At 35.2% G+C, this 25180-nt stretch overlaps 1 protein-coding gene across 1 annotated transcript in view; it reads left to right on the top strand.

The window, feature by feature from the left end:
• Positions 1-1241: 1241 nt before the first annotated feature.
• Positions 1242-25180, top strand: part of TRPA1 (transient receptor potential cation channel subfamily A member 1) — a 31168-nt gene continuing 7229 nt past the window's right edge. The window contains exons 1-20 of the mRNA XM_072329639.1: positions 1242-1361; positions 3699-3861; positions 5419-5594; positions 6315-6422; positions 7280-7388; positions 7749-7894; positions 9345-9481; positions 10575-10623; positions 14362-14461; positions 15454-15554; positions 16808-16977; positions 17061-17225; positions 18286-18400; positions 19132-19298; positions 20193-20286; positions 21060-21119; positions 21948-22046; positions 22933-23003; positions 23451-23598; positions 24965-25054. Of these exons, the coding sequence (XP_072185740.1) occupies positions 1242-1361; positions 3699-3861; positions 5419-5594; positions 6315-6422; positions 7280-7388; positions 7749-7894; positions 9345-9481; positions 10575-10623; positions 14362-14461; positions 15454-15554; positions 16808-16977; positions 17061-17225; positions 18286-18400; positions 19132-19298; positions 20193-20286; positions 21060-21119; positions 21948-22046; positions 22933-23003; positions 23451-23598; positions 24965-25054 (2388 nt within the window). The remainder of the gene's footprint in view (positions 1362-3698; positions 3862-5418; positions 5595-6314; positions 6423-7279; positions 7389-7748; positions 7895-9344; positions 9482-10574; positions 10624-14361; positions 14462-15453; positions 15555-16807; positions 16978-17060; positions 17226-18285; positions 18401-19131; positions 19299-20192; positions 20287-21059; positions 21120-21947; positions 22047-22932; positions 23004-23450; positions 23599-24964; positions 25055-25180) is intronic.

Below are 25180 nucleotides of genomic sequence, written 5' to 3' on the forward strand. Positions count from 1 at the left end.
TCACTGTTTTTCAAAAGGAATGACACAGAGCGGCAGAATGAGGGTGTTCATGATACAAAAAGGAAGGCTGCCCATAAGAACGAGCTGCCCAGGCAAATGGTGGAGTCACTGTCCCTGGAAGTGTTTAAGAAAAGAGTAGATGTGTCATGGAGTGACATAAGTTAGAAAGCTTTTTATTTATTTGTTTTTCTTCTTCTCAAATACATAATGAAATTATGGAACTTAGTGCCACAGGGTGTTGTGGAGCAAACAACATAAGAAGGGCTCCCAAAGGGATTGAGTGAAGTAATGGAGAACTTCAAACTGATAGCTACTAAACAGGCTGAGCTGGATGCAACACCTGGGTGGGTGTTAGCTTGTTAGCCGTTGTGTACTGTAAACACAGTACACTGGCAAAAAGCAATCCCACACAATCCCATTGTTTTCCAAGCATCTGCCCAGCTGCTGCCTTGAGCTGGAACTGCAGGGCTGACCTTTGGCTTAGCTGTCCTTATCACAGTGAGTAAACCATCAGCTCCGCTGAGCTACAGCGATTCCATTAAATGCTCAGGATGACTCTATTAACGTTGCTTTTGTAATTAACCCTTTGAAATATTTTGCAATACTTCTTTTTACTCTTTTCATAAACTGGTCTAGATTTACTGCTAAAACAAATGCCTCTCAGGAGGACCAAGAAGTTGAGAAGTCACTGGCAGAAAAGTGCGTCAGCTCGGGAGAGCTCAGCCTGGTGGGACCGAGGGCTGCTGATCGACGGTCACGACCCTCCTCACCGCGCCCATCCCGAGGAGATTTTCTCCTCGTTAGATCGCACTGTGTGCCCAGGAAAGCTCCCACTCGGCTGCTGAACTTTCTGGCTCCCTTTCTTTCTGCACATCGTTGCAGGTTTTGCATTTACAGTCACGCTGATACCCCAGGGCAGATCTCTAGGGCTGCCTCACCGACAGACGTTGAAGGACTTTAAACAAAAAGCCGTGACCCTTCGGCCCCATCCCACACCAGCCCTAGTGGAGGCAGCACCCCCCGCGCAGAGGTGCCCGCAACCGACTGCCCCTCCGCCCCGCTGGCAGCTGCCCGCCCCGGTGTAGGAGCGGCTCTACTCCCGGGGCAGCGGCCAGAGCTCCCGCCTGCTTTCTCCGCCTCCTCTGCCGCTGCCTCCGAGCCGTTCCTCAGTCGATCTCTCGCCTCGCAGGTATCCGGAGCGGGCGGGGCTGGCGCTGCTCGGAGCCGGGCGGGCGGGCGCGATGAAGCGCTCTCTGTGGCGGCTATGCCAGTCTCGGGAGAAGGCGGCCGCGTCCAGCGCCTACCAGGGCGTCGTCTGCGAGGCCGATGCCGCTTCCGTCGCCTCGCAAGATGTCTTCAAGGTGCGTGGGGACGGTGGTCCCTTGGGGAGGTGTGGAGACCGAGGGGGAAAAGCTGGTACCCAGGGCTGGGCTGTTTGTGCGGGACTCGGGCAAGATGGGCTGGCGGTGCTGGACGAAGAGGGCTGCGAGGTGGTCAGGTGGGGACCTGGGGGAGACAGAGTGTTCCTGACAAACGTTCCTCCAAGAGATCCACTAAAATAGTGACCACTGAAACAGTAATATAGGACCACTAAAATAGGGCTGTGCTCTCCCCTTGCTCATGTGAAGAGCTGTGCTGCGTTGACTGAAGGTTGATACAGCAATAAATAGACTGTCTGCTTTGCAGAAGTGTCCCACAAAGAAAGTTGAGGTGAAGCGAACTCATATAAAGGGAAAGGGAAACGTCACAGCCTTCAAACATGAAATTGCTGCCGGGAAGGATGCAGCCAGTGCCCGCTTCCATAGAGAGCAGGACAAGAAGTGAGAACTAGACTGAACATCTTTTGATAGTAGGAACAATTAAGCCAGTGAAGAGGTTGATTGTGGTACAAATGACAACCCATTCATAAAAATCTCCAAAGTTCCCTAAACAAGTACTCCAAAGAGCACTGATGGGCTTTGTGACCTCAAGAGATCTTTCCACCCACTTTCTGTGTGCTGGCTGTAGTCTGGGGCAGCTGGACCTCTGGGACCACACTGCTCTGAGGGTCATCTGTCCCTCTGGAGCTGGTCACAAGGAGCAGAAAGAGCTCCTGTTAGGTAAAAGCCTTGCTCTGCTTTTTTGGTTTTTCTTTCTTTCTTCCTTTGATTTTATAACTACACAGGGCATCTAACTTTCTCCTTCCTTTCCTATTTTGTTAACAAAGCTCTGCAATCTTGTTTTTGGTGTTAGAAATTCTCAACATGCAGTATTTCTTTAAGAAATACTTAAGACTATTAAGTCTTAGGTATTTCTTACGTCTATTAAGACTAAATAAGACTATTTTGTCTTACACTGATAAGAAGTCCCAGTTTGAAGAGCCATGAAATGTGATCTAAATCATGGGAAAGATTTAAAATTCATTATATCTGAAGTTGCATTATAAAGTAAGGAGGATTACAAGATTGTTTGCCTGGTTGCCTGTATATATGGCTCTATAATAAAGTTTCCTTAAGTAGATTTTTAGAGTGTATAATATGTGTAGTTATTTGTGAATAAAATTGACCTCTAATTTTTATGACAGTTGAGTCATTCCAAACACTCATTTCATACTGGTATCACATGCTTTATATTAGCTTTTTCTAATTGCACTTTTGAAGCAGACGCTACCCCCGCATTTGGCATCAATCTCCTAAATCTTTAAACACATTTGTAGCATTATTTGCATGAGTAACCCCAATGAGGTCAATGGGACTATTAAATCAAAGGAAGTTAAACGCATGCTTAAGTGTTTGCATGAGTAGCCCTATAAGGTATATTCAATCAATGACAGCAAAAAATTATTTGGTCTTTGTGGTTCAAGAGATCCTGTAGAAAAAGTTTTATTTTGTTTCTGTGTTTGTTTGTTTGTTTTGCAGTCAAGGAGGGAACAGTCATTCTTTATTTTCTTGGTTTGCTTGCTTACTCTTTTTGAGGATCTTTGCTTTATTTTGGTGTGCATTTTTCTCTTTCTTTCACCCATTTCTTAATATTCCTTTTAAATCTTTTTAATAACTTGTAACATTTTTTTTTCCCATCACTTTTCATATATACGAGTATAGTTTTTGAAACAATCTTAACTTTCTAGAGTGAGAATCAGCAGGTTTTGCATAGTGGGCTTTGGGTGCATAGCGTAGCACCAGTGTTGTGTAAAGGTGCCAGACAGCTGAGCTTTCAGAGGGTTTCTGTTGTAATCCAGTGTGAAGATACTGGATTGTTTCAGTCAGAGGAGCATCCCAATGGATGCTTTTATCTCAGTACTGTAAACTGAAGATTTTACTCGTTGCTCTGACATACAAAAAAGGCATAGAAACCCAAGGGCTAAACTTGAAAGCCCAACACACAATGTCAGTCTTGGCAGAAATGTCCCAAAGAGGAGAAAACTATTATTTTTTCCCCTCTCTTAAATTCATCTATTTGGCCACAGCTGCAGAGAAGTGTAGGAGGAAGTGATGACTTCTTTTGTTCGAGTTTTTCTGTGGTAGAAGAATCATCTTTGCTGCAGAAGGTGAAATAAGATACTCAAAACTGCTTCAATTTTTGTTAATATTTGTTCTGTTTCTCATCTGGGTCTGTTTTGCTGTTAGTTAAGTCAATCTCAATTTCTCAGATTACTTGATCTGATCAGGATTTGTGTATTTTTTTATGAAAATAACTGAGAAAATTTGTGTCCAAAATAGGTGATTTCAGATGGAAGCGCCTGTAGGCTGCGAAGCTTCATTAAGAAGAACCGTTCTGGACTCACCAAAGTGGATGAATTAAATGCAACCCCACTGCATCATGCTGCTGAAGGAGGCCAGATAGAATTGATGCAGTTGATCATAGAGGATTCTTCCTCTGAAGGTAATACATATCTTATCAATTATTTTATTCAGCACAGTTTAAAAAATCAGAGTGTTTGCCATCCAGCTGAAGCTGAGTTGGTGTGTGCTATATTTCTACATTCAAAAAGAGTTCAAGCTGTCACATATCACAGTGTATTGGGTATGACATGGGTCACCCTTATTGTTTTGTTAGTATTTGATCCCCACTGCAGTGATTTGATGCATCTTTCTTGCTTTATTTGGGACTCAGGTTTACAGTCTTCAGATATGGAAAACCTGTAATGAACCTACAGTAATCCTGAGTATCTTTTTTATATGAATTATTTGTGTTTCTTTTTACATTTAAAACACTTGAAACTTAAAAGTAATTTTGTTTCCCATACTTGTTGTTCAAGTTATTAATACTTCCAAGTCAATTTAACACATAGTTGAATATTTTCTGATTGCACGTAAGTGATTCTGACCTGTTTTAGTGGGGTTCTTATATCTTTTAATAAAACAGAAATTTTAGGATGCAGTTACATTGGTTAAACTATAGGTACTTGCATGCTAATAGCCTTGAGAAAACACATGTGCAGAAGGCTAAGTACAGAGTTACCCTGAAGGAGGTAGTAGTTTGTTAAATTGTTATAATTTCACTCTTGTTTACTTAACAGTGGGGAGAGAAAACCACCTAATGAGCTAGGTCATGGGAAGAAATGTAGGGAAGAAGTGGGAAGTGGAAGATCATCATGGGGCCTTGAATGGTGGAAAAAGATACTTTGTGTGAAATGATGTTGTTTAACAATCATTAGTCAGTGTTATGATACTGCCTAGAACTTCCACTGCTAGGCTGAGGGCTACTGAGCAAACCAAATGGTACAGAAAAGTTTCTTTTTTTACTTTTCTCTAAAAGGTGGCCAATATAATTTTAGGATATTTTGTCTGAAAAAGTGTTATTCTTTTCAGTATGTAATTTTTTGCTGTATTTTTTTGAAGTTTGTTTCCAAATGATATTTTTCCAAATATATATTTTTAAAAATAAATTGACATGAACTGTTTTACGTCTCAGTGGATACTATAATCATGTAAATTTGCAGACAGTTTTTTGTTATCTTATATTTTAATTATTTGCACTCACTTGTTCTGTGTGGCCTCTGAAGCAGTGGCTGCAACATCAAAGAAATTAGGAACAAGATGAGGCAAGGAAAGAGGTAAACCAAGAACTCTGGGGGTAAAAAAAGATGGTATGTAATACTGAGGAAGAAATAGACAGGTGTTTCTTTCTTCCCATCCTTCTACTATTATAATTACAGAAGACCTAATAAGAAATTTTATTGCTGTTTCCTAAAGTTTTTAAGCTTCTATGCTATTTTAGTACACTAATATTTTTAATAGAACATTTTCTCTCACCAATACACTGTTTTCAGCACGTCTAATTTAACATACCACATCATATGAAATGTCATCTTTCTCTTCTTTAAAAAAGTTTGCTGGCAATTATCTAAACCTTTGCTGAGAACACTATTTCTACAGTGTGATTGTAACATTTGATGATTTTGCTATCTTTTGTTTTGTTTGCTCTCCTTTGATCTAGTGTTAAATGTGATGGATTCTTCTGGAAATACCCCATTGCATTGGGCTACAAGGAAAAACCAGGTTGAAAGTGTTAGTTTACTTCTCAATAGAGGAGCCAACCCAAACATTCTTAACTCCAATATGATGGCACCTTTGCATATGGCTATACAGTCCCTGCATAATGAAATTGTCAAGGTAAGTCTAAAGTCCACATAAATATACAGACTTGATAAGCAGCTCAGCAGCACCTGTTTGTAGAACACTAAGACCTTGTTTATATATGCTGTATCCTGGACATAGCTCCTCATATGCTTTGTTTGGCAAACATATGTAGCGTACAGTGCTTGTAGAAAGGTTTGGGTCTTCTCAGGACAGTGAATAAAAAAAAGAACTGATTTTACATAGTACTGATATTTGTGTTATTGTAATAGCTTCATGGAGAATTCTTTAACTTTTTCTGAACACAAGAACTTTTTCATAAAAGGTTCTTTTTGACATTAATTTGTTTTTTATTTTTTATTTTTTGGTCAATTGACCATGTATAATGAGAATGGTTTCATTCCATATGTAGTATTTGGATAAGAGCTTAGAATTTGTAGTTACTGAATTTACTAGATGAATGCAACTGTAACAGATGCATAAAACCTTTAAGGTACTCTGGAGTTATTTGCAACATTTATCTTGGCTACCATAAACAATTTTAATTGTCTGTTTTCACCAGCATTTTTCACCTGCATATTTCTGCATTCAGTCTCATTTTTAATTTCCTCAGCTTTTGCATTTTTAGCTGTTTCCATGCAAAATAAATAAATAAATAAATAAATAAATAAAAGTCAAAAATAAACAAAATAACGGAATAGGCTTTTGTTGTTGGGTTTTGCTTATGGCTGACAGCATGTTTTCTTTAATGTTTAGATTTTGGTCCAGCACAGCAGTACAGATGTTAATTTGGAAGGTGAAGCAGGAAACACACCAATAATAGTAGCATGTTATAAGGACAATCCTGAAGCACTAACACTCTTGGTATGTATAATTATCACACCTTTAGATGTGATTCAGTTTGTCTAGATACAGTGTTACTGTATTTCTTGTTCTTTATTTAACAAACGGAAGGGTGATCATAGACCAACATTTAAGTTATTTTGCGTAAGCGTATGTGTACGTGTGCTGTTTTAATGAGATAGCCTCATGTCATTCTTATTCATTAAATAAAGGCACTCTCAGCTGGTAAAAATTTGGAACTCAGAATTTAAAAAGAATGTGGGTTTTTAGGTTTTTTTTTTCCTGTCTGAAATGCCCAGTGTTTTTTCTACCCCTATGTTATGTTTTCATTTATTTGCTATTGGAGCGTGAATAAAACTGTTCGTGAGATACTTGGAAGCTGTTTGAAAAGACAATGAGAGTAGTTCTTAAGTATGTTCTGCAGTCCCTGAACTATATATACTTCGGAAAAAGTGAGATGTTGTATTTTGTAGTTTAGAAAACTAGAAAAAATATCAGGCCTACTTAAATTCCTTTACTTCTTTATGGGACATATGTGATAAAGTATTGCCTGTTTTGTGGGGAAAAAAATGAAGATGTGTATGAGTCAGGTTATTATTGTTAAGGCTACAACTTTAGTCTTTTAAGAACATACATAAATTTATCTGAGTGTAAAACAGGAAAAAGGTATCTTGAAGATAATAAAAAAGAAAACTAAACAAAAAGAAGCACATCTGTGTATAGGAGGTAAGGTAAAATATGCCTGCATATTAACTTCACAATGCATGTGCAATGCAAAAAAAAGAGACAGCTACAGCATAGGCTGTATCTGCAGCAATATGTTCATTTTTTAGAGTTTTCTTTATATCATTAAACTGTATCTAGGTATTAATTTTCAGATTGAAAATGGAGGAAAAATATGTAAACCAAACAAAACAGGATGCATGCCTATCCACGCTGCTGCGTTTTCAGGTGCAAAAACATGTATGGAAATCCTTTTAAAAAAAGGTAAATAATTTTGTTCAAAAGTGGCCAATATGATTCATTATTTATAATAATGTATTCCTTTACATTTCAAAGGACTGTGAACAAGAACTGAAGCTGTGATTGAACTTAAAAAACTTAATGCTGTTATTCCTGTGGGCAGTACATGCTAGTAACTTTTATAGAACTGTGGCTGTGTTCCTAAACGTTTGACCATCTGTTGTTTAATGAAAGGTTTGAAAGAGTTTGTGTTCAGAGTGGGAGAATATTGTCTCACAGTTAATTTGCTTGTCATAAAAATAAATAAATAATAATAATAAAAAAATGATTGTTTCTGTTATTTCATTCTTGCTGTAAAAATTGAAATTTATTTTCATCTCTCAGGTGAAGAATTGGGTCACTCTGCTAAAACTCACATCAATTTTACTAATAATGGGAAGTGCAGTCCACTTCATTTGGCAGTTCAAAGCGGAGACTTGGAAATGATAAAAATGTGCATTGAATTTGGAGCCCAAATTGATCTAAAACAGGTAAACGTTGCAATAGAGTGGAACATAGTTTTGATAGAAGTAAGTTAGATGTCTTTGAAAATCAGAATAGTATGATAGAAGAATAACATAACCGTAGCCTGTTGTACTTCCCAATATAATGGCTATGGAGCAACAAATGAGAATAAGTCTCTATTTCAAAACAGATAAAATGGTTAGTTTCTTTACATAAATTACATAGGCTAATAGGGTAACTTTGTGTGAATTCAAAATGCATTTGAACAAATACATAGCAGAAAAGATTTGTTCATAACTACTGAATACATTCTCTCATTCTACATTCTGTCTGACTCAAGAAGTCCTTGAATCATAAATAGATGGAATCGGGGAGAGGACTCCTGAGAACCGTCACAGTGTTACAGCCATCTTCACAAATTCTTTACCTGCTGTCATCTCTTGCCAGATACTGAGTCTGTGATTTGACTCATTCTCATCATTTTTTGTTTATTCTCAGCCCTACCCTGGCCTTTATAGTTTTGTGCTTGTATACTTAGACAAATCTGTAATGCTACTGCTGCACTGTGATACTGCTGGTGTAAAGACCTGCTCCAAGCTTCATGTTGAGTAGACAGTTCTGACAATATCTGACATTACTCAAATTATTTGCAAGGCTGAAATCAACTTGTGAGACCAGAGATACCACAGTATAGCTTTTATGTATTTGTTTCGTGTCTGAGTGACACAGTTCATGCTGACCATTTTGCAATAGGTAAGAACCATTTTAAGATTGTTTATGGAGTCGTGAAAAAGCCCATTCCAATGTAGTGACTTAAATTTCCAGTTCTGAAAAGCACAAAGACAAGATCCTCAGGCATGTATCAAAGCTAGTTTGCCCTGGTTAGCTAAAAGAATTTTTGTTTTGACAAATCTCATTCCAACCGTTAACTTAACATTTAATAATTTTTATGACTGTTCAGATTATAGTAGTTTAATAGCCTAATAGTTCCAGTTGTTTTTAATGAACCTTGCAGAAAATTGCATTTATGAAACACTGCTAAGGAAGATAAGGAAGTCAAGATCATAAAGAACAGTGCAGTTTCTTTTCTACACATTACAGAGGCAGTTTTGTTTGCTTATTCACTTGTACTGGTCTGCCTGTTGTTTTTCTGTGGTTTTCCTTTGCTTCATCTCTTCCATTTAAGGATGCAGTGCATGTTTCTTAATTAAGCAGGTACATAATATTTTTGAGGTTCAGGACCATGTATTCTAGTGGCTTGATATAGGATAATTTGCAGTAATCCTTTAAACTATCATCTCTTTACTATTTTGGTCTTAAATATATCTTTAGAGTTCCACTATTTTAGTTAAAGACTGAAGTTTTATCATGTATCTCCTAAGTTCCTATGCATGAATCCTGGGCTAGATTGCTAGCATATTTAGTTGGTTGTAGACTAAGCTGACTGGGAATGTTACTTTATTTTCCTGTTTACAGAATGAAAAATGCACAGCGCTTCATTTTGCTGCCACTCAAGGAGCAACTGAGATTGTAAAGTTAATGATGTCATCCTATGCTGGTGATGAATCCATTATTGATGCTGTAGATGGGAATAAGGAAACACTACTTCACAGGTAGGAAAATTCTCTACCAGACTTCAGTGGCACAATATTTTTGGTTAGTGTTTTACAGATCCAATGACAATTTATGAAGTGTACTTGGATACACCCTTCCACATGTACTGGAACTTCTCAGTGAGATTGGAGGTGGTTATTGTATAGTATGAAAGTATCTGCAATTTGGTCTGGACATTGAAGATTTTGGTGCTGATAGCAAAATAAAAACAGCATGGTCCTATTACCTTGGAATCATGCCCAAGAATGGTCACTAACATCTTGTACTGAAAATTCGCTCCAATAAGGTGTAAGAAAGTGATAAATGTATGGATTTGTTAACAGCTTCTGAGGTTGTACAACAAATGTCCTCATCTAGTGAGGCTTATGTTTTCCAGAAAGTAAGTGATAAAGAATATAAACTGTTTAAAAAGAAAAAAAACAAACAAACAAAGGAACAAAAACTTATATTCTTTCTCTCAAAAAATGTTTTATGTCTGTTCAGGTACAAGTAGATAAACTTCTCAATGACTGCAAAGTTGGAGCTGATGTTTCTGTATAGAATAGCCCTCTAGACATTTTGTCTTTTCCAGTAGAAATAGTTAACAGAGGTATGACTTTAGAATGTGTGAATTATCTGTTTGTGTCAGGTGGTATGTTGCAATAATTTTTCTTACATTTCTCAAGTTGTCTGCTATAGTCAAAATGGAGTATTAGCCGAGTCTTTACTGCTTTAACTCTTTTTCTCATGTTCTTAAACAATCAGTGAAATGGATATGATGCTCACGTTCTGCATGGAATGACCCAAGTCTGAAGCTTATGGAGTTCTTTAATTAATATGTCGTACAGACAAAAATCTGACATACAAAATGACTGGTTTGAATAAAAATCAGTATATTGGTTAAGTGAACTTATTTTAAAAATGAAATTCCACGACAAAAATGGAAATAAGTTATTAAAATGAATATGTAGTACAGGCATTTCTCTATCTCTTTAATTAATATATATACACATATATATATTAAAATACTACTGAATAGAGAAAAATTTTACCTTTTGGTTTGAAAATTTGTTGCCTAGTATTACTGTAACTTTGCTTTTTTTTTCTTCACAGGACAGCCTTGTTTGATCATTATGAACTGGCAGAGTATTTGATTTCAATGGTAAATATTTAATTAAGTAATATGTTTATACGGATTATTGCAATCTATTACAATAGGTCTGCATAGAGAAATTCATAAAGAGAATGTTTCCTCAGGCATACATTATTTATTTGTATATATATTTCATAATACGTAAGTGACAGCTACAGTGCAGCGCTGTTAATGCTACATAATAGCATCTGAAAGTTACAGAGAATGAAAGGTTGCATTTTTATTTTCATATTACTTGCTTAGAAAAAATTCATAAGCATCTCTTAGCAGATATGACAGACTGGTTCAGGCACCCTCACTTTTGTGGTTTTAAATATGAAATAAATCTAAGTTTGCCTTGAATTTAATCTGCTTTCTCAAGAAGTCCTTTGTTGGATGTACATAGATATAATTGTTCTGGGATCACAAAACCATATAATGAAATTTATGGATGATCCAGAGATATGTCTTACTCTGAGTAGTCTGATTATGTTTCTACACTAACTAATTATGGGGGAGAAAAAGAAAAGAATTGAGATGCTTCTGGCTGTGTTACAAGTGTCCATTAACTCCAATTAAACTAAGGCTCGTGTAACCACTATAGGCATTGTGTTTGTTGAGGAAACTTTCAGAAGTCAGCAGACTTTTCCATTTTAAGACTAAAATGTTTTATTTTTCTTAATTTCTTGATAATTACATTAAAAACAGTTTTATGCAGAGTTTTGCACTTTCCAGGATTCTCTTGCAGGGATTTGTCTTAGTCAAAAATAGATGTGGCGCTTATTTTTATTCCAGATGTGAAATGGTGAGATTTGACTGCTTAAGCTTGGCTGACAAAACAACCTGTCTACAGAAGTTATTACTTGACAACTTGTGCCTGTATTACTTGCGTGTGTCGGTTTCTGTGACTAAGTATAAAAGGAGAATGTCTTTCCCATATAAGAACACGTTTCTTCTTGAGAACAATGCTAAATGCTTTGAGTGTCACTTTGACTGCTTTGGCCTCTTTTCTGATAGCCCATGATGAGGGTTTTGAGGCTTAAGGGCTGTTTACATTTGCCCTGTCTGCGAATGGATCAAAATATGTCAGTCCATGTTAGTGCGGTGCAGAACATGCAATTTAGGCTTCTTGGGCTCCTAGCAAGATAACTAGGTACCTCTTATACTGTGTATGTATGAGGGGGCAATAGTAAAGTTAGAGTGATTTTTACTGTTCAGAAGGAATAGCAAAATGCAGTTCAGAATGGCTTTTGGCTTTAGTACAGAACACAATGTATTACATTTACTTACTTTATCTTATTTTTGGCATTTTTTATGTTCTAAAATAAAAATCATTGTAAACACACGTATGTGCAGCTCTTCTGGGTAAAATATGTAAGGTTATCTATGCTGAAGAAAATTGTCCAGGCATGCATTGTGTGCTCTTTTCATTTAAAGTACAGCAGTTCTATTTTGTTAGGGAGAGGCCCTACGGGGCGGCTGCCCTGTCACGGATACAGGTAAATCTAGGTAACCCATGACAGTAGGTCAGTATGCCAAGTGAAAATCAGAGAATCCAACTGTACAGGTATTTTCTTTTTTGTAAATTATTGAAAGCACATTTAGTCAAAGTAGTTAAGCAAAATAAGCAGTATTGGTAAAAGATGTTGTGCTTTATTTTTTAAGTTCTCTTCTTCCTTTTCTCTTCCATTTCTCCAGAAAAAAACAAAAACAAAAACAAAAACAAAACAAAAACAAAACAAAAACCTAAATATTAAACTGATAATAAATACTGATACTTAGAATTCTTTTGTAATATTTATATGTACTTTCATTTATGTTTAACTAGGAAGTATTAATTTATAAATATAAAATTAAAAGGAATTCAGAAACTAAATTTACAAATTGTTGATTCAGCTGTATTGTAAATATTGTAAACGTATGTGTCAACATGGAAGCTGCTCCCTGCTGTGTTACATAGTATGAACACTGCTGAACTCATTTTGCTGAGGGAAGGCATTAGCTGCAGGGACTGTGATAATACGATTGTTATTAGCTGGAATTTGGTGCCACTGTATTCACTAAAATCAATGAGTCACTTGGATAAACAGATCTCTGTTTGTTCCCATGATAAATAAGAATACTTTTCAGTTTGTCTGACCTTGTAGTAAGGTGACTTGCAAAAAGGGTCCAGTGTCTGTTATCCTCAAACATTTCATCAACATACATTGAAAGCTTCCTGTTCACTGTTGGTTGGTTAAGCACTGTGCATTTATTACATGCTTCTTACTACTATATTGCAGGTTTTATTAACCTAGAAAGTAAATATTGATCATGATTATTATTAATTATCTTTCAAGTTGGGAATGGACCCAAAGATGATTTCAGTTAATATTAAAACTCCAATTGATTTTTTAAATGGGTAGCATTTGAAATAGAATTTTTTTTTGGCGTACTTAGTTCACCTCATTCAATTTGACTTGCAACTCAATATCTAATATCTACCACATCATAAAATATATATCTCACTATTTCATTTACTTGCATCATCATGCTTCCTTGTTGACAGGATTTTTTAGATAGATACTTTCATGCTCATAACATTTTATTGATGTGACCAGCGTGATACTGTGACCATAGTGACCACAATCTCCTGCCATTATGAGCGTCATGTAACAATAGAAGAAAACCACCAAAACTGGGCTTTACTGCCTTATCTCATTCCAGTCCTTCCGTTTATTAGAAGGCCAAATTTTACTATGTCCAGTTCTGGGCTCCCCGGTTCAAGAAAGACAGGGATCTCCCAGAAGGAGTCCAACAAAGGGCCACAAAGACGATGAAGGGAGTGGAGCATCTCCCTTATGAGGAAAGGCTGAGTAACCTGGGTCTGTTCAGACAGAGGAAAAGAAGAGTGAGGGGGGATCTGATAAATATTTGTAAATATTTGAAGGGAGGTGGGGAGCAAATGGAGGAGGCCAGGTTCTTCTCAGTGGTACATAGCAATGGGACAAGGAGTAATGGCCTAAAACTTAAACACAGGAAGTTCCATACTAACACAAAAAACTTCACAGTAAGGGTGATGGAGCACAGGAACAGGCTTCCCAGAATTTGCTAAGTATTCAAGACCCATCTCTGTGCCTACCAGTGTAACCTACTGTGGGGTACCTGCTTTAGCAGGTCCTTTCAAACCCCTGCAATTCTGTGTTTTTGCAAAATCAAAAATCTTAATTTCAGAGAACAAAAATATGTTGCTGCTGATATGGATAATTTGGGTTCAAGATTATCTGGATTTATATAATTTATGATAAATAATAAAAAGTGTAGATATATCAAGCTATATGGTCATATAGTATAGTACAGTGGTTCAGAAGGGTTGTGTTCTGATAATTACTTAGTACATAGGAAGTTGTCATTCCAAAAGGCTATAATTTTTGTATTTTCACACAGTTTTAATCTCAGTATTTTCAAATTAAAGTCATATATACGTTTTTAGTATTCAAACACATGAACAGAAACCCTAATAAAAGATCATGAGATGAAAGCAAAGCATACCAACAAGCAGGCAGCTCTTATTTTGGTATCTAAATGTATAGAGACAGACAAACAGATGACTAGGCTGTGGCTGTTACTTTAAAAGCATTGTTTTTGTATAAAGATATAACATGTTTTTTTAATTTAATAATCTGGAGTTACTAGGAATGACTAATACTGTAATGATGTACAGGGCAGCGCCATTTTAAAATTGTATTTATTTAATATTCATTATAATTTTGAAATTCTTTATTGCAGGGAGCAAATATTGATAGTGTTGACACAGAAGGTCGATCCCCACTTCTGTTGGCCACTTCTTGTGCATCATGGAAAATTGTGAATTTACTGCTCTCAAAAGGTACAAGAGTATGGGCACTTAGGATATACATCTGTTGATAGGATTTGTATGTGTCAAAAATCTACATCCAAATTTCTCCACAATTTCAATTCAGTATTTCAGCATACAGTCCAGGGGTAACTGTGTTTAACAGCTTGCCTTCCTGGAGATAAAGGTAGAATTAGGGAAGTGATTTCACCTTTTTCCATATAGCGTGAACAGGTTGTAGAAAAGCATTTAGGCTATTGTTCATGACTTTCAAGGTAGAAGTAACACTGGCACTCCATCATAGGATCATAGCATAGCTCAGGTTGGAAAAGACCTTCAAGATCATGAAGTCCAGCCTCAACCGAATGACATCCTCCCGTTCCTTAGCAGTTCACAAAGCAAGCAGAGCTGTGGAATAAATGAGTCACTTACACAGAGTCACATTTCACACCAAAAGTCAGATTTTATATAATCACAGTCATAATCACAGTAATAACGCTTTTTTTTTTTCTTTTTTTTTTTTTTTTTTGTTTTTTTCCCAAAGCTAAGAAAAAAATCCCATTTCCTGATGCTTGCTTTATATCATGTTTTTTGTGGATTACTCAGTTTTGCCAGATAACATTACTGTAACTTTGGAAATAGTAAATAATTATTAAGACCATATAATTACAATGGGAATTGACTGTAAACCCAGCACTAGAAGAAATGATCCATCTGCACCCTTAAATTGCCTCTTGATCTGTGGATTCTCAGTATATCCAAATATAAGTGCCCCACCTAAATCTTACTGCTGTGATGAAATATAAAGTGCACATGCACAGTGCCAAGTAAAGATGAGTATTCTGGTTGTGTTGAGTTGGTTTTTATTTGCAAGTGAAGTGATATCTTATAACGTTACCTTGAAATAATATTTGTTATTTTATAAATTTATTTGCAACATTTGTTCCTTTGCATTAAGCATCATCAGTTAGGGGCAGGGGCCAGCAGTTTTGAAGTTGCTCGTATTTATTTCCATGTTTATCTAGGAGCAAACGTATCGTTAAAAGATCATCTTGGTCGGAATTTCTTGCATTTGACAGTGTTACAGCCTGGAGGATTACAACATCTGAATGAGAAATTTCTGCAGGTACAATAAGCTCTGATTTATATCTCTCTCAGTTACCCTCACTAGGAAATGTAAAGAAAAAAAACTCTTTTTGTTTTCGAGTGTTAGTAGAAGTTCCTGGTGTTTGTTAAGTTACCAAGTGTCACAGAAAATAGTATGAACAGGTACGTATCTCTCATGAAAATATTTCAAGGCCAATAATACAGTTTTCTTATTGCCAGGCAAAGGAATAACATAATCCCATAAATTATTTTGCTGTTGGGGGATTGAATAGCTCAAGAGGTAGGCAATGAAATACAGAACTTTTCATTTCGGCTTTCCCAGCTTGCATGCAGTGAAACTAGGGGACATAGTAATATTCAGTTAAGCTTTAGGACTTAAACAGCTTACAGAATATTCTTCAGGAGGACTGAAGGACTGTGGACTGTGGACTACTGGACTGTAGTGAAGTCTTGGATTTAGTTCTAAAAAGAATTTCAATTATGAATTTGGCTATGTTGAGGTGAACTCATATTGCTAGAACCCAAGCTTGCTTGGAAGAGTTAAATTTGTTAACCTCCAGAGCTGTAATCTTTTGTATGTGAATCATGAATAACAGCTCTTACGATATCTGTAGGACTTTGTAAACAACTTGGATTGGTAGTAGAATTAGATTTAACTTACCTTTTCAGCAGATGTAGAGAATCGGCCTTACAATAGGGTGATAACTCCAGTTTGTCTAAGTTGACTTTCTAATTATTGATCATAATAATAAATCAGTGAGTGGAGCAGACTGTGAGAGGAGATTCTTAGTTACATTAAGAGGGAATATGTACAGGATAGCATTTGGGTATGGAATAAAACAGGGAATTAAGAGAGAAATAGGAGTAAAAAATTATATTGTAGAACAGTGAACTGATGATTCCAGACAGTCAGAAGTTTTGCTGCTCAATACGGACAATGTATAGACTACCTTTGCTTCTGTACAAGGTGCCTGCTGACAGCACTGAGTATGGCAGCAAATAAAAATCTCCCATATGATGTTTGTTCTGTGCCCAGTAAGGGCACAGACTGACAAGTTGCTGTGTTCTCCGAAGACTGATTCTGTTTAATGATGATCACCCACAAATCATCAGATATTAAATGTTAATTGCTACTACATTTATCTTTTCTATATTTGTTTTTTGTTTTTACATACTGCTTTAAAAATATTAATGCCATTGTTACAGACCGTTAGAAGCTTTGGGACATCAGTGATATAATTCTGTGCTTTTGTTTTTTTCTGGGGGTAACAGATGGAAAATATTAAAAATCTCGTGGTGGATGAAGATAACGAAGGATGCACTCCACTGCATTATGCATGCAGACAAGGTGTGGCCCTCTCTGTAAATAATTTACTCAGCCTCAATGTTTCCATTTATTCAAAGAGCAGAGACAAGAAGTCACCATTACACTTTGCTGCCAGGTTAGTATAGCTTAGGCAGTGGAACCAGTGCCATTTGCCATCAGTATTTCTTTGACATTAATTTCTTTGTTTGTCTTTCAAAGCTATGGCCGCATCAATACATGCCAACGACTTATAAGGGATATGAAAGACACAAGGCTTTTGAATGAAGGTGATAAGAAGGGAATGACTCCCCTTCATTTGGCAGCCCAGAATGGTCATGAGAAGGTCGTTCAGTTTCTTCTGAAAAGAGGGGCCCTTTTTCTCTGGTATGTGTTCAGGCTTCCATTCATTAAGGTAAAAAAGAACTATCACATTTCTTTTGTCCATTGGCTAGGAAGCTAATACAGTACAAATGTAAATACAATATATACAAATAAATAATGCATATGATAAATAATATTTACAAATATAAACAAACAAATACACCTGTGTATACAGTAGCTGTAAAACTAAGGTCTTTGTATCTACCTCTGCCTTACACATAGAATCATGTCTAGCTATTAGCCAGAGGTTTTAGTGTGGACAAAACGGAGCTTTCTCTAAATCCAGCTGAGGGAAGAATGTTGGAAATTTTAATGGGAAAAAAAAAAGTTTTAGTAATAATCATGTCAGCTTCACTGTTGTCATGTTTGATTGGAGGTTTGTGTAATGATTCTCAGGACTGGTGGTCTACAAGCAACTTCTCTTGCACTCTAAGTACTGATTTCAGGTCAAAGATCCTCAGGTCTCTTGGCATTGGTAGCTCTTCACCCAGATAGGATTTCTAATTTCCAAGCCCAAATCTATAAAGCCAGAATCAAAAGATACCGAAAGTTTAAAGTCCTGATACCTGGATAATTTGTAGAGTTATAACTCTCATGTCCTCTTCTTCAAAATCTGTGACAATCTGCACAGTTGAGATGAGCTGGTAAATTCTGTGTGATAAAAGGCTTAACATTTTTTTTTTTATACTAAGATAAAGTAATACTCATTGGAATAGATTTGTGTGCTTTTGTATATTCACTGTCATTAAAAGCAAGATTCTATAGTATGGCCGTGATCTATGCCATGTCTGTTGCTAGCTATTAGTAGCCGAATCTTGTACTTGAGTCATTTTCTAAGAAAAACATCTGAAAAAAATAATAATAATAATTTTTAAAAAGGGTACAGTGCATGCATGTATATAAAAGGAGAGACAGAAGAGTCAGACCTGCATACTTTTACTGACTTGAAAGTTTGTTGCATTGATGCAGTAGTTGATAGTCAAAGGGCAAGGCAATGAAATTTATTTGAAAGGGATGAAGGTTTGCATTTATAATGACTATTTTTATATCTTCTGCATGTAAGTGACTATAAAGGCTGGACAGCCCTGCATCATGCTGCCTTCGGAGGATACACTCGCACAATGCAGATAATATTGGATACTAATGTGAAGTGTACTGACAAAGTGGATGAAGAAGGGGTATGTGTTCACTTAATTTAATTTGTTTGTCATCTCCTGTTACTTATAAAGCATATGTTGGAGGTATACAATTAGTAGCACTATTGCATATGTCCTACATAAAGTCAGTATATATTTCATCACTGTTCATCATGTAGAGTAGCTTATTCTTAATGAAATTATTATCTAGTTCTTAATTGTGAGAAACAAGGAAAAGTATAAATAGACCAACAGAGTACATAAAATACAAACTATGTTGGACTTGTACATCTTGCTCCCTTTACAGTGCATCAGTACTTTTGTTATTTAGTAAAAGCATTGGTAATTAAATTTAAAGAAATCATACAGATTAAAAGAAATCCAACATCAAATCAAACTCAATAACCTACTGTGTGAAATTTACCTGTACTGCATATTAATATTGTACAGATACCATCATTTTTACTTATCTGTCCCTCACTGTTAGCTACAAAAATTAAAGGTATCACTGAATTGGCCTTTCTTAACTACAGCTGAGTTTCCTCTTTTAATGTAATGCTATTGTGACTGGAAACTTAGAATAAAGAACTTGTCTGTATCATAATCTCTATAACTATATTCTACTGTTTAATTTTGCCATTAAAGGTATTCAGAACTTGTAACTGAGTGTATCGTGTGGCTTTTCAGTATGAGAAAGAAGGATGGAAATATGTACATTTTTTTTTTTTTAAATGTGCCCTACTGTTGTATTACTGTTCTGCTTTTCTTCCCAGAACACAGCTTTGCACCTAGCTGCAAAAGAAGGGCATGCAAAAGCAGTAAGGTTACTTCTTGACTACGGTGCAAAAATTCTGTTGAACAAAGCAGTAGCTTCTTTTTTCCATGAAGCAATACACAACAGGAGGAAAGATGTGGTGTCAGCTGTCATTTTGCACAAAAGGTAAGATACACAGAAAACACTTTTTGAATTTATTTTTCCATTTTTAATTGTTTTTGGTTTTGTTTTAAGTGAGGATAAGTTTTGAAAACCTGCTGTTTAATGAGTTATTATTTTGAAATATCAGATATTGTTTTATACTCTTGTGAGAGTCAGTAAATCTTGTTAAGTTACTCGGCATGTTTTTTTTCATGTTAGGTCGAGTATTCATATTCTGGGGAAGGAAAACAACCAACAAAAAAGCAAATGTAGGCATATGAATTAAGTAATCCTTCCCATATTTTCCCTCTGCATATGTGTGTAATTTAGCCCTTTCACATAATGTTACAATACAATTCAGACTCTTAATCAGTAGATAAGATTGACACCATTCAAGGGAGTGATTTCAAAATCATTGTTACAGATGTGTTACAAATATTTTAAAATGTGGCAGTTCAACTACAGTGTAGACTACTTTACATTAGAATATTATCAAGCTCTGTTTCCAGACCAAAACATTTCACTGTTGACTGATGTTCACATCATCTGGTAAGTGCTGAAGGAACACTGCCAGTATATTGAGATAATTATTAGTATTCAGCTCATCTTGCAATCCAAGATTACAGATTTAGTTAAGTTCCCTATGGAGTACAAAGAAGAACATCTATTCTTGAGAAGTTCTTAGCATAGTTGACACATTTTTGTTTAATTGATAGCAGGAATAAATATGAATCATTCTCAAAGAAGCATCTAGAGTGTTACTCAGTTACAGCTGATTTTCCACTTGGTGGTATATAAACATTACATATTATGATCTGCAAGATGATATCTAAAGTAAAACTTGAATAATTTCTAACGAGTTTAATTTAAAAAAGAAGCAACTAATTCTTCTTCAATAATTTCAACTTATTTTTGTAGATGGGAAGAAGCTGTTCTGACATTCTCTCACTATTCTAATGCCAATAAATGCCCTTTGCTGGAAATGATCGAGTATCTTCCTGATTCATTTAAAGTAAGTTTACTGCTCATTTTAAAGACACAGCTGCATGAAAATAACTCAAACTTTGTTACATTGCATCAATCACCATTGTTTTTCTAATGCTGTTCTCAATAACATGGAATATTATAAAATAAGAAAAAAAAACATAAATTCAAAAGTTGATTTAGTTGTGTTTTCGTGATAGTTTTGGACCTGTTTGGTCTCTTGAATTTCTTTAGAAACAGAAATAAGATCTTAGCTTCCTGAGAAAGTGGAGTGATAAAAGCAGCCTCCCTGTGTATTACATATAGCATATATATTTAAAAAGATTATAAAAATGATGAAAGTTAGAAGAGAATTGGTTCCAAAGCTATTTGAGGTAATTTTACCTTCTGAGTTAACTCTTAATTCAAGCTAGAGAAAAGCTTTTTTTTCTTTTTTTTTCTTTTTTTTTCTTTTTTTCTTTTTTTCTTTTTTTTCTTTTTTTTCTTTTTTTTCTTTTTTTTCTTTTTTTTCTTTTTTTTAAATTAAAATTGCTTGTTATGTATATATTCAAAAATGCTTTCCATTTTATACCTATAAACAAAGATACAGCCTTGTAAAATGCATAATTTCATTATTGAACTCCTATATGTAAACTTTGGAATTTTCTGTATGTATAACACACCATAAAACCTGACTGAATCATCACTTCTGTTAGAGGACTGCTGTGTTCGATTGTCTTTTTCTTCATGCCCAAACTTTCTGTTCTTATTGATGAGTGTTATCTGTATCACCTTTATTCATGGTTCTGTTCATCTTCAAAGCTGGTTTTGGACAACTGCATAATTGAGTCTTCGGAAGAAAAGACAAGTCGAGACTTCTATGTAAGTGGATGAAAAAATGTATGAAAGCAGTATATTTTATGATCTTGGAGTCAAATATATCACAATGTTCCTGACAATGTGTTAGCAACAGAACATTATCTGGATAAATATTAAGTTAGAAAACCATCAACCTGACTTTTAACTACTAGTTCTGGGTGTAAACTTAATACCTCTTCAGTATTTTCCATAGCTACACAAGCATCCTGGCATAAATTGAAACTGCTTTAACTTGGTTCACGAATAATTCAACAGTTACTCACCAATAACTGCATTTAAAATACATTCACAAAAAAACTCACCTCAGTTCATGGAAGACCTTAAAGTCACATTCTAGCAGTCTTCAAACATTTGTCTGTGTTATTCTCTGCAAAGCCAGTAATTCAGTTCTCTTCACTGTTTGATGCTGGAAGAAGTACATATTTATACATGAAAGTTTGGGAAGAAATCACTACAAATATCTTAAAGTCTGTGAACTTGGTATGATGTTACTGACATGGTGTGCCTGTAGATTAATATCAGATCTTACCAGAAAACACAAGTGGCTGATCTTTGGGCTTTTCTTTGAAGTCATCATTAAAGCAAACTCTAGTTACATGAATGATATTTTTAATGTTTTTTTTTGTTTTTGTTTTTTTTTTCCTATTGCAATATAAAAGATTTAATATAATTATGTCGCAGCCATATTTGTTTCGATGTCATGTTCACAGGCAGACTGACCAACAATTTGTAAATATCATCTTTACAAACACTATGATATGATAGACTTTTTTTTTTCTCTCAGGATAAGCTTTTTAAAATTCAGCATATTATCTAATCTTTGTTGTTCAGATTGAATACAACTTCAGATATCTTCAATGTCCCCTGACACTTAACAAGAAATTAAAGGAAGCTGAAGATATTTTCTATGAACCACTGGCCATTTTAAATGTAAGTATTTTATTTTATTCTGACATAATTCCATGCTGCCTTGTTTGGGATAAACAAGGGTTTATTATATTTTATCATAACATCCCTTCTCTAAATTCTCTACCTATGTACATTTAAAGTATCTTAGAATGAAGTATGGGTTCAAGTTCATATAGTTTACATAATACATAGCAATTCTTTCAGGATTAGTTTATGTAAATAACTATGAATGTTTCGAGACAATGTGTTGAAACAGTCAGGCAGCATGTTAAATAAGACCATGCTCCAATTGTAAGGACTATGAGTTGGAAGAAAAGGCATAGAAAAAGCTGACAGGGTTGACTGTTTCCATGCATTGATTGTGAAAAATTTCTGTGCCTAAAACAAGTTTTGCTGTTCTCACACATAGCCAGTTAATTTTAACTTTTTTTTTTTTTTTTTTTTTCCTTCCCAGGAACATTACAGACTGATCTTGCTGGCTTCTTTTGATTGCTTTTTCGGGCTTACTGTTGGCAATTAGATTTGGTGTAGTTTTTAATAATAAATAAATTACTTTATAGTTAAATGTAACTAGAAAATCTTGGTCATTTCACATCTATGGCTAGCAAAATGTTGACTCCTAAAAACATAGATAATTAATTAGTCTTCCAGGTTTGTCTGCCTCTGTAGTGTCAGTTTTTAAAGCTTGAAATAGACTGAGAGCTGCAGAAGAGAAAGCAGAGGACTCAGTAGGCTAAGACAGAATCATAGTTTTGAGTATACAAAAGAACTTTGCATTATCTTAAAAAGATAATGTAGTTTTCATTATGCTAATAATCAAGTTAAGAAGGTTGGCTAGCCTGTTTTTTAAGCATGTTACTTAGCTAGAAGAGACAAATTTGATCCTTGGTACTTTCTTGTTTTGTAGGCCATGGTACGACATAATCGCATGGAGCTACTCAGTCATCCTGTGTGCAAAGAGTATTTGCTAATGAAGTGGTACGTGTATTTTAATGTATATAAAAAACAATATCACATGTCAGGATGAAGATTGTTGTACCTTAGAGCTGTTAGTAAAATACAAATACTATTATGGCATTAATAGCACCAATGTCTTTTGTATACAACACTCATAAATGTATCCAGAATATGCTATTTTTTATGTAAAATGTAACAGAGTTTAGTAGTGATTCTTTGATACATATGGAAGAAGCAGCCACTGTCTTTGTTTCCACATATTTTCTAAACATATCTAATAGTATAAAGTTAAAAAGAAATTATATTTTTGAATGCCTGCTAGAGTTCACACAAACCTCAGTGAACACTGATCACAAAATTATGTTTGAAAAAATACCTATAATGAAAACATTCTTGGCTATTAAATTTAAATGCATGCCCTTCTAAATTTATCAAGTGTTTTAACATGGAGCATTTTTTACTTTCAAGGATGGCTTATGGTTTTCGAGCACATCTAATGAATTTAGGCATTTATTCCCTTGGTTTGATACCATTGACTCTTCTGGTCACCCACATACAGCCAGGAAGACCTGTAAATGGAACAGAAATCTATGAAGCAAGACCGCTGGAGTATGAGGTACTGAGTTTTCTTTCTCTTTACAATGCATTTAGAATGGTTGTAGGAAGAAGTTATGATTATTTTGAACTGTTTATAATCAACTCTACATAGAATTGAAGTATTTATCTGTTCAGCAGTTACTTTTGATGATAAATTTTAGTTATGATTTCTTATTTTCAGTGTCTTTTCTAAAAACTTAGTGTCTGGTGTGACTATTTCAGTTTCTTCCATGAAGTGAGTGTTCGTTTAAAGATGATGAAAAAGGAATAACGTGTATTTAAGAATAAAGAGATAGATAGCAGTGAATTTTTCAGCTTTTCATATATTTTTATTTTTCAGACAAAATAAACCAATGTGGCTTTTTTCTTAAATTTTGACATAGAAATATTTGTCAACTGTAAAGTCTTTTTTGCCTATTCAAATACAGCTTTATTTGTCTGTGTTATGTATTACTTTGGGAGAGGTTCTTCTTGTGGCCTTCTAATACTTAAAGGAAGCTTATAAACAGGAGGGAAACTGATTTTTACAAGATAATAATAATAGGACAAGGGGAAATGGTTTAAAATGTTAAAAGGGGAGATTTACATTAGGTATTAGGAGGAAATTGTTACTCAGAAGATGATGAGGCAATGGAACAGTTTGCCTAGAGAAGTTGTGGAAGCTCCAACCCTGGAGGTGTTCAAGGCCAGGCTGGATGGGTCCCTGCGCAGCCTGATCTAGTTTGTGGCAGCTCTGCCTACAGCAAGAAGTGGGGCTGGAACTAGGTGATCTTTAAGGTGCCTTTCAACCCAGGACATTCTATGACTCTTAACTCAGGTTAAAGATGTGCAGAAAACTTGCATGAGGAGAATTAACTTTACAATTTATTTATCAAATACAGAATTCACTGTTGTTTTCTATGCCAATATAGGGTATCTCACAATAAAGTTCCTTTCTTTTATTGGTTGTAAATAGAGACATCAAAGGGAACAGCCACATAAGGGTTTCAGGACTCCAGTTTGTGCACCTTGTAAAGACTTCAGTTGCCATTCCTTACACTACAGTGTGATAGTTAAGTTATGAACTGCAGAATTTATGTTTATATAGAGGCAAAATGTACTGAAAATGTTGCCTAAATACAGCAATTCAATTCACAACTTTTTAACTGGTTAACAGAAACTGCTTAGCATAGGAATGCTCAAACTTTCTTATTTGGTTTGAATTACTTAAACACAATGTAATTGACATGAATTTCACAACAAACATTAGTAAAACAATTATAGCCTGTTATCTTGCTTCAAATAAACTTAATACTGTCTTAACAGAACATGATGTAAGGTAGGCAAAGCTAAAATAAACATTCATTTAATAATTTCTGATTTGCTTTCCACTCTTTTTATTTCAGGACTCATACTTCACAAGAGTGTGTATGTGTCTAGTTTTAATTATGAGTTTACTGGGAATTTGCAAAGAAATATTTCAGCTCATTCAGCAGGTAAATATATACAGAAGTAGACTCATAGCATTAATCACAGTGAGCATGGCACTTTATTTGATATTAAAATACATCTGATTTTTCTCTGATTACAAGGAAAATATAATTTATTCCTACAAATAAGAT

This window comes from Excalfactoria chinensis, chromosome 2, assembly GCF_039878825.1.
Source record: "Excalfactoria chinensis isolate bCotChi1 chromosome 2, bCotChi1.hap2, whole genome shotgun sequence".
Taxonomy (NCBI): Eukaryota; Metazoa; Chordata; class Aves; order Galliformes; family Phasianidae; genus Excalfactoria; species Excalfactoria chinensis.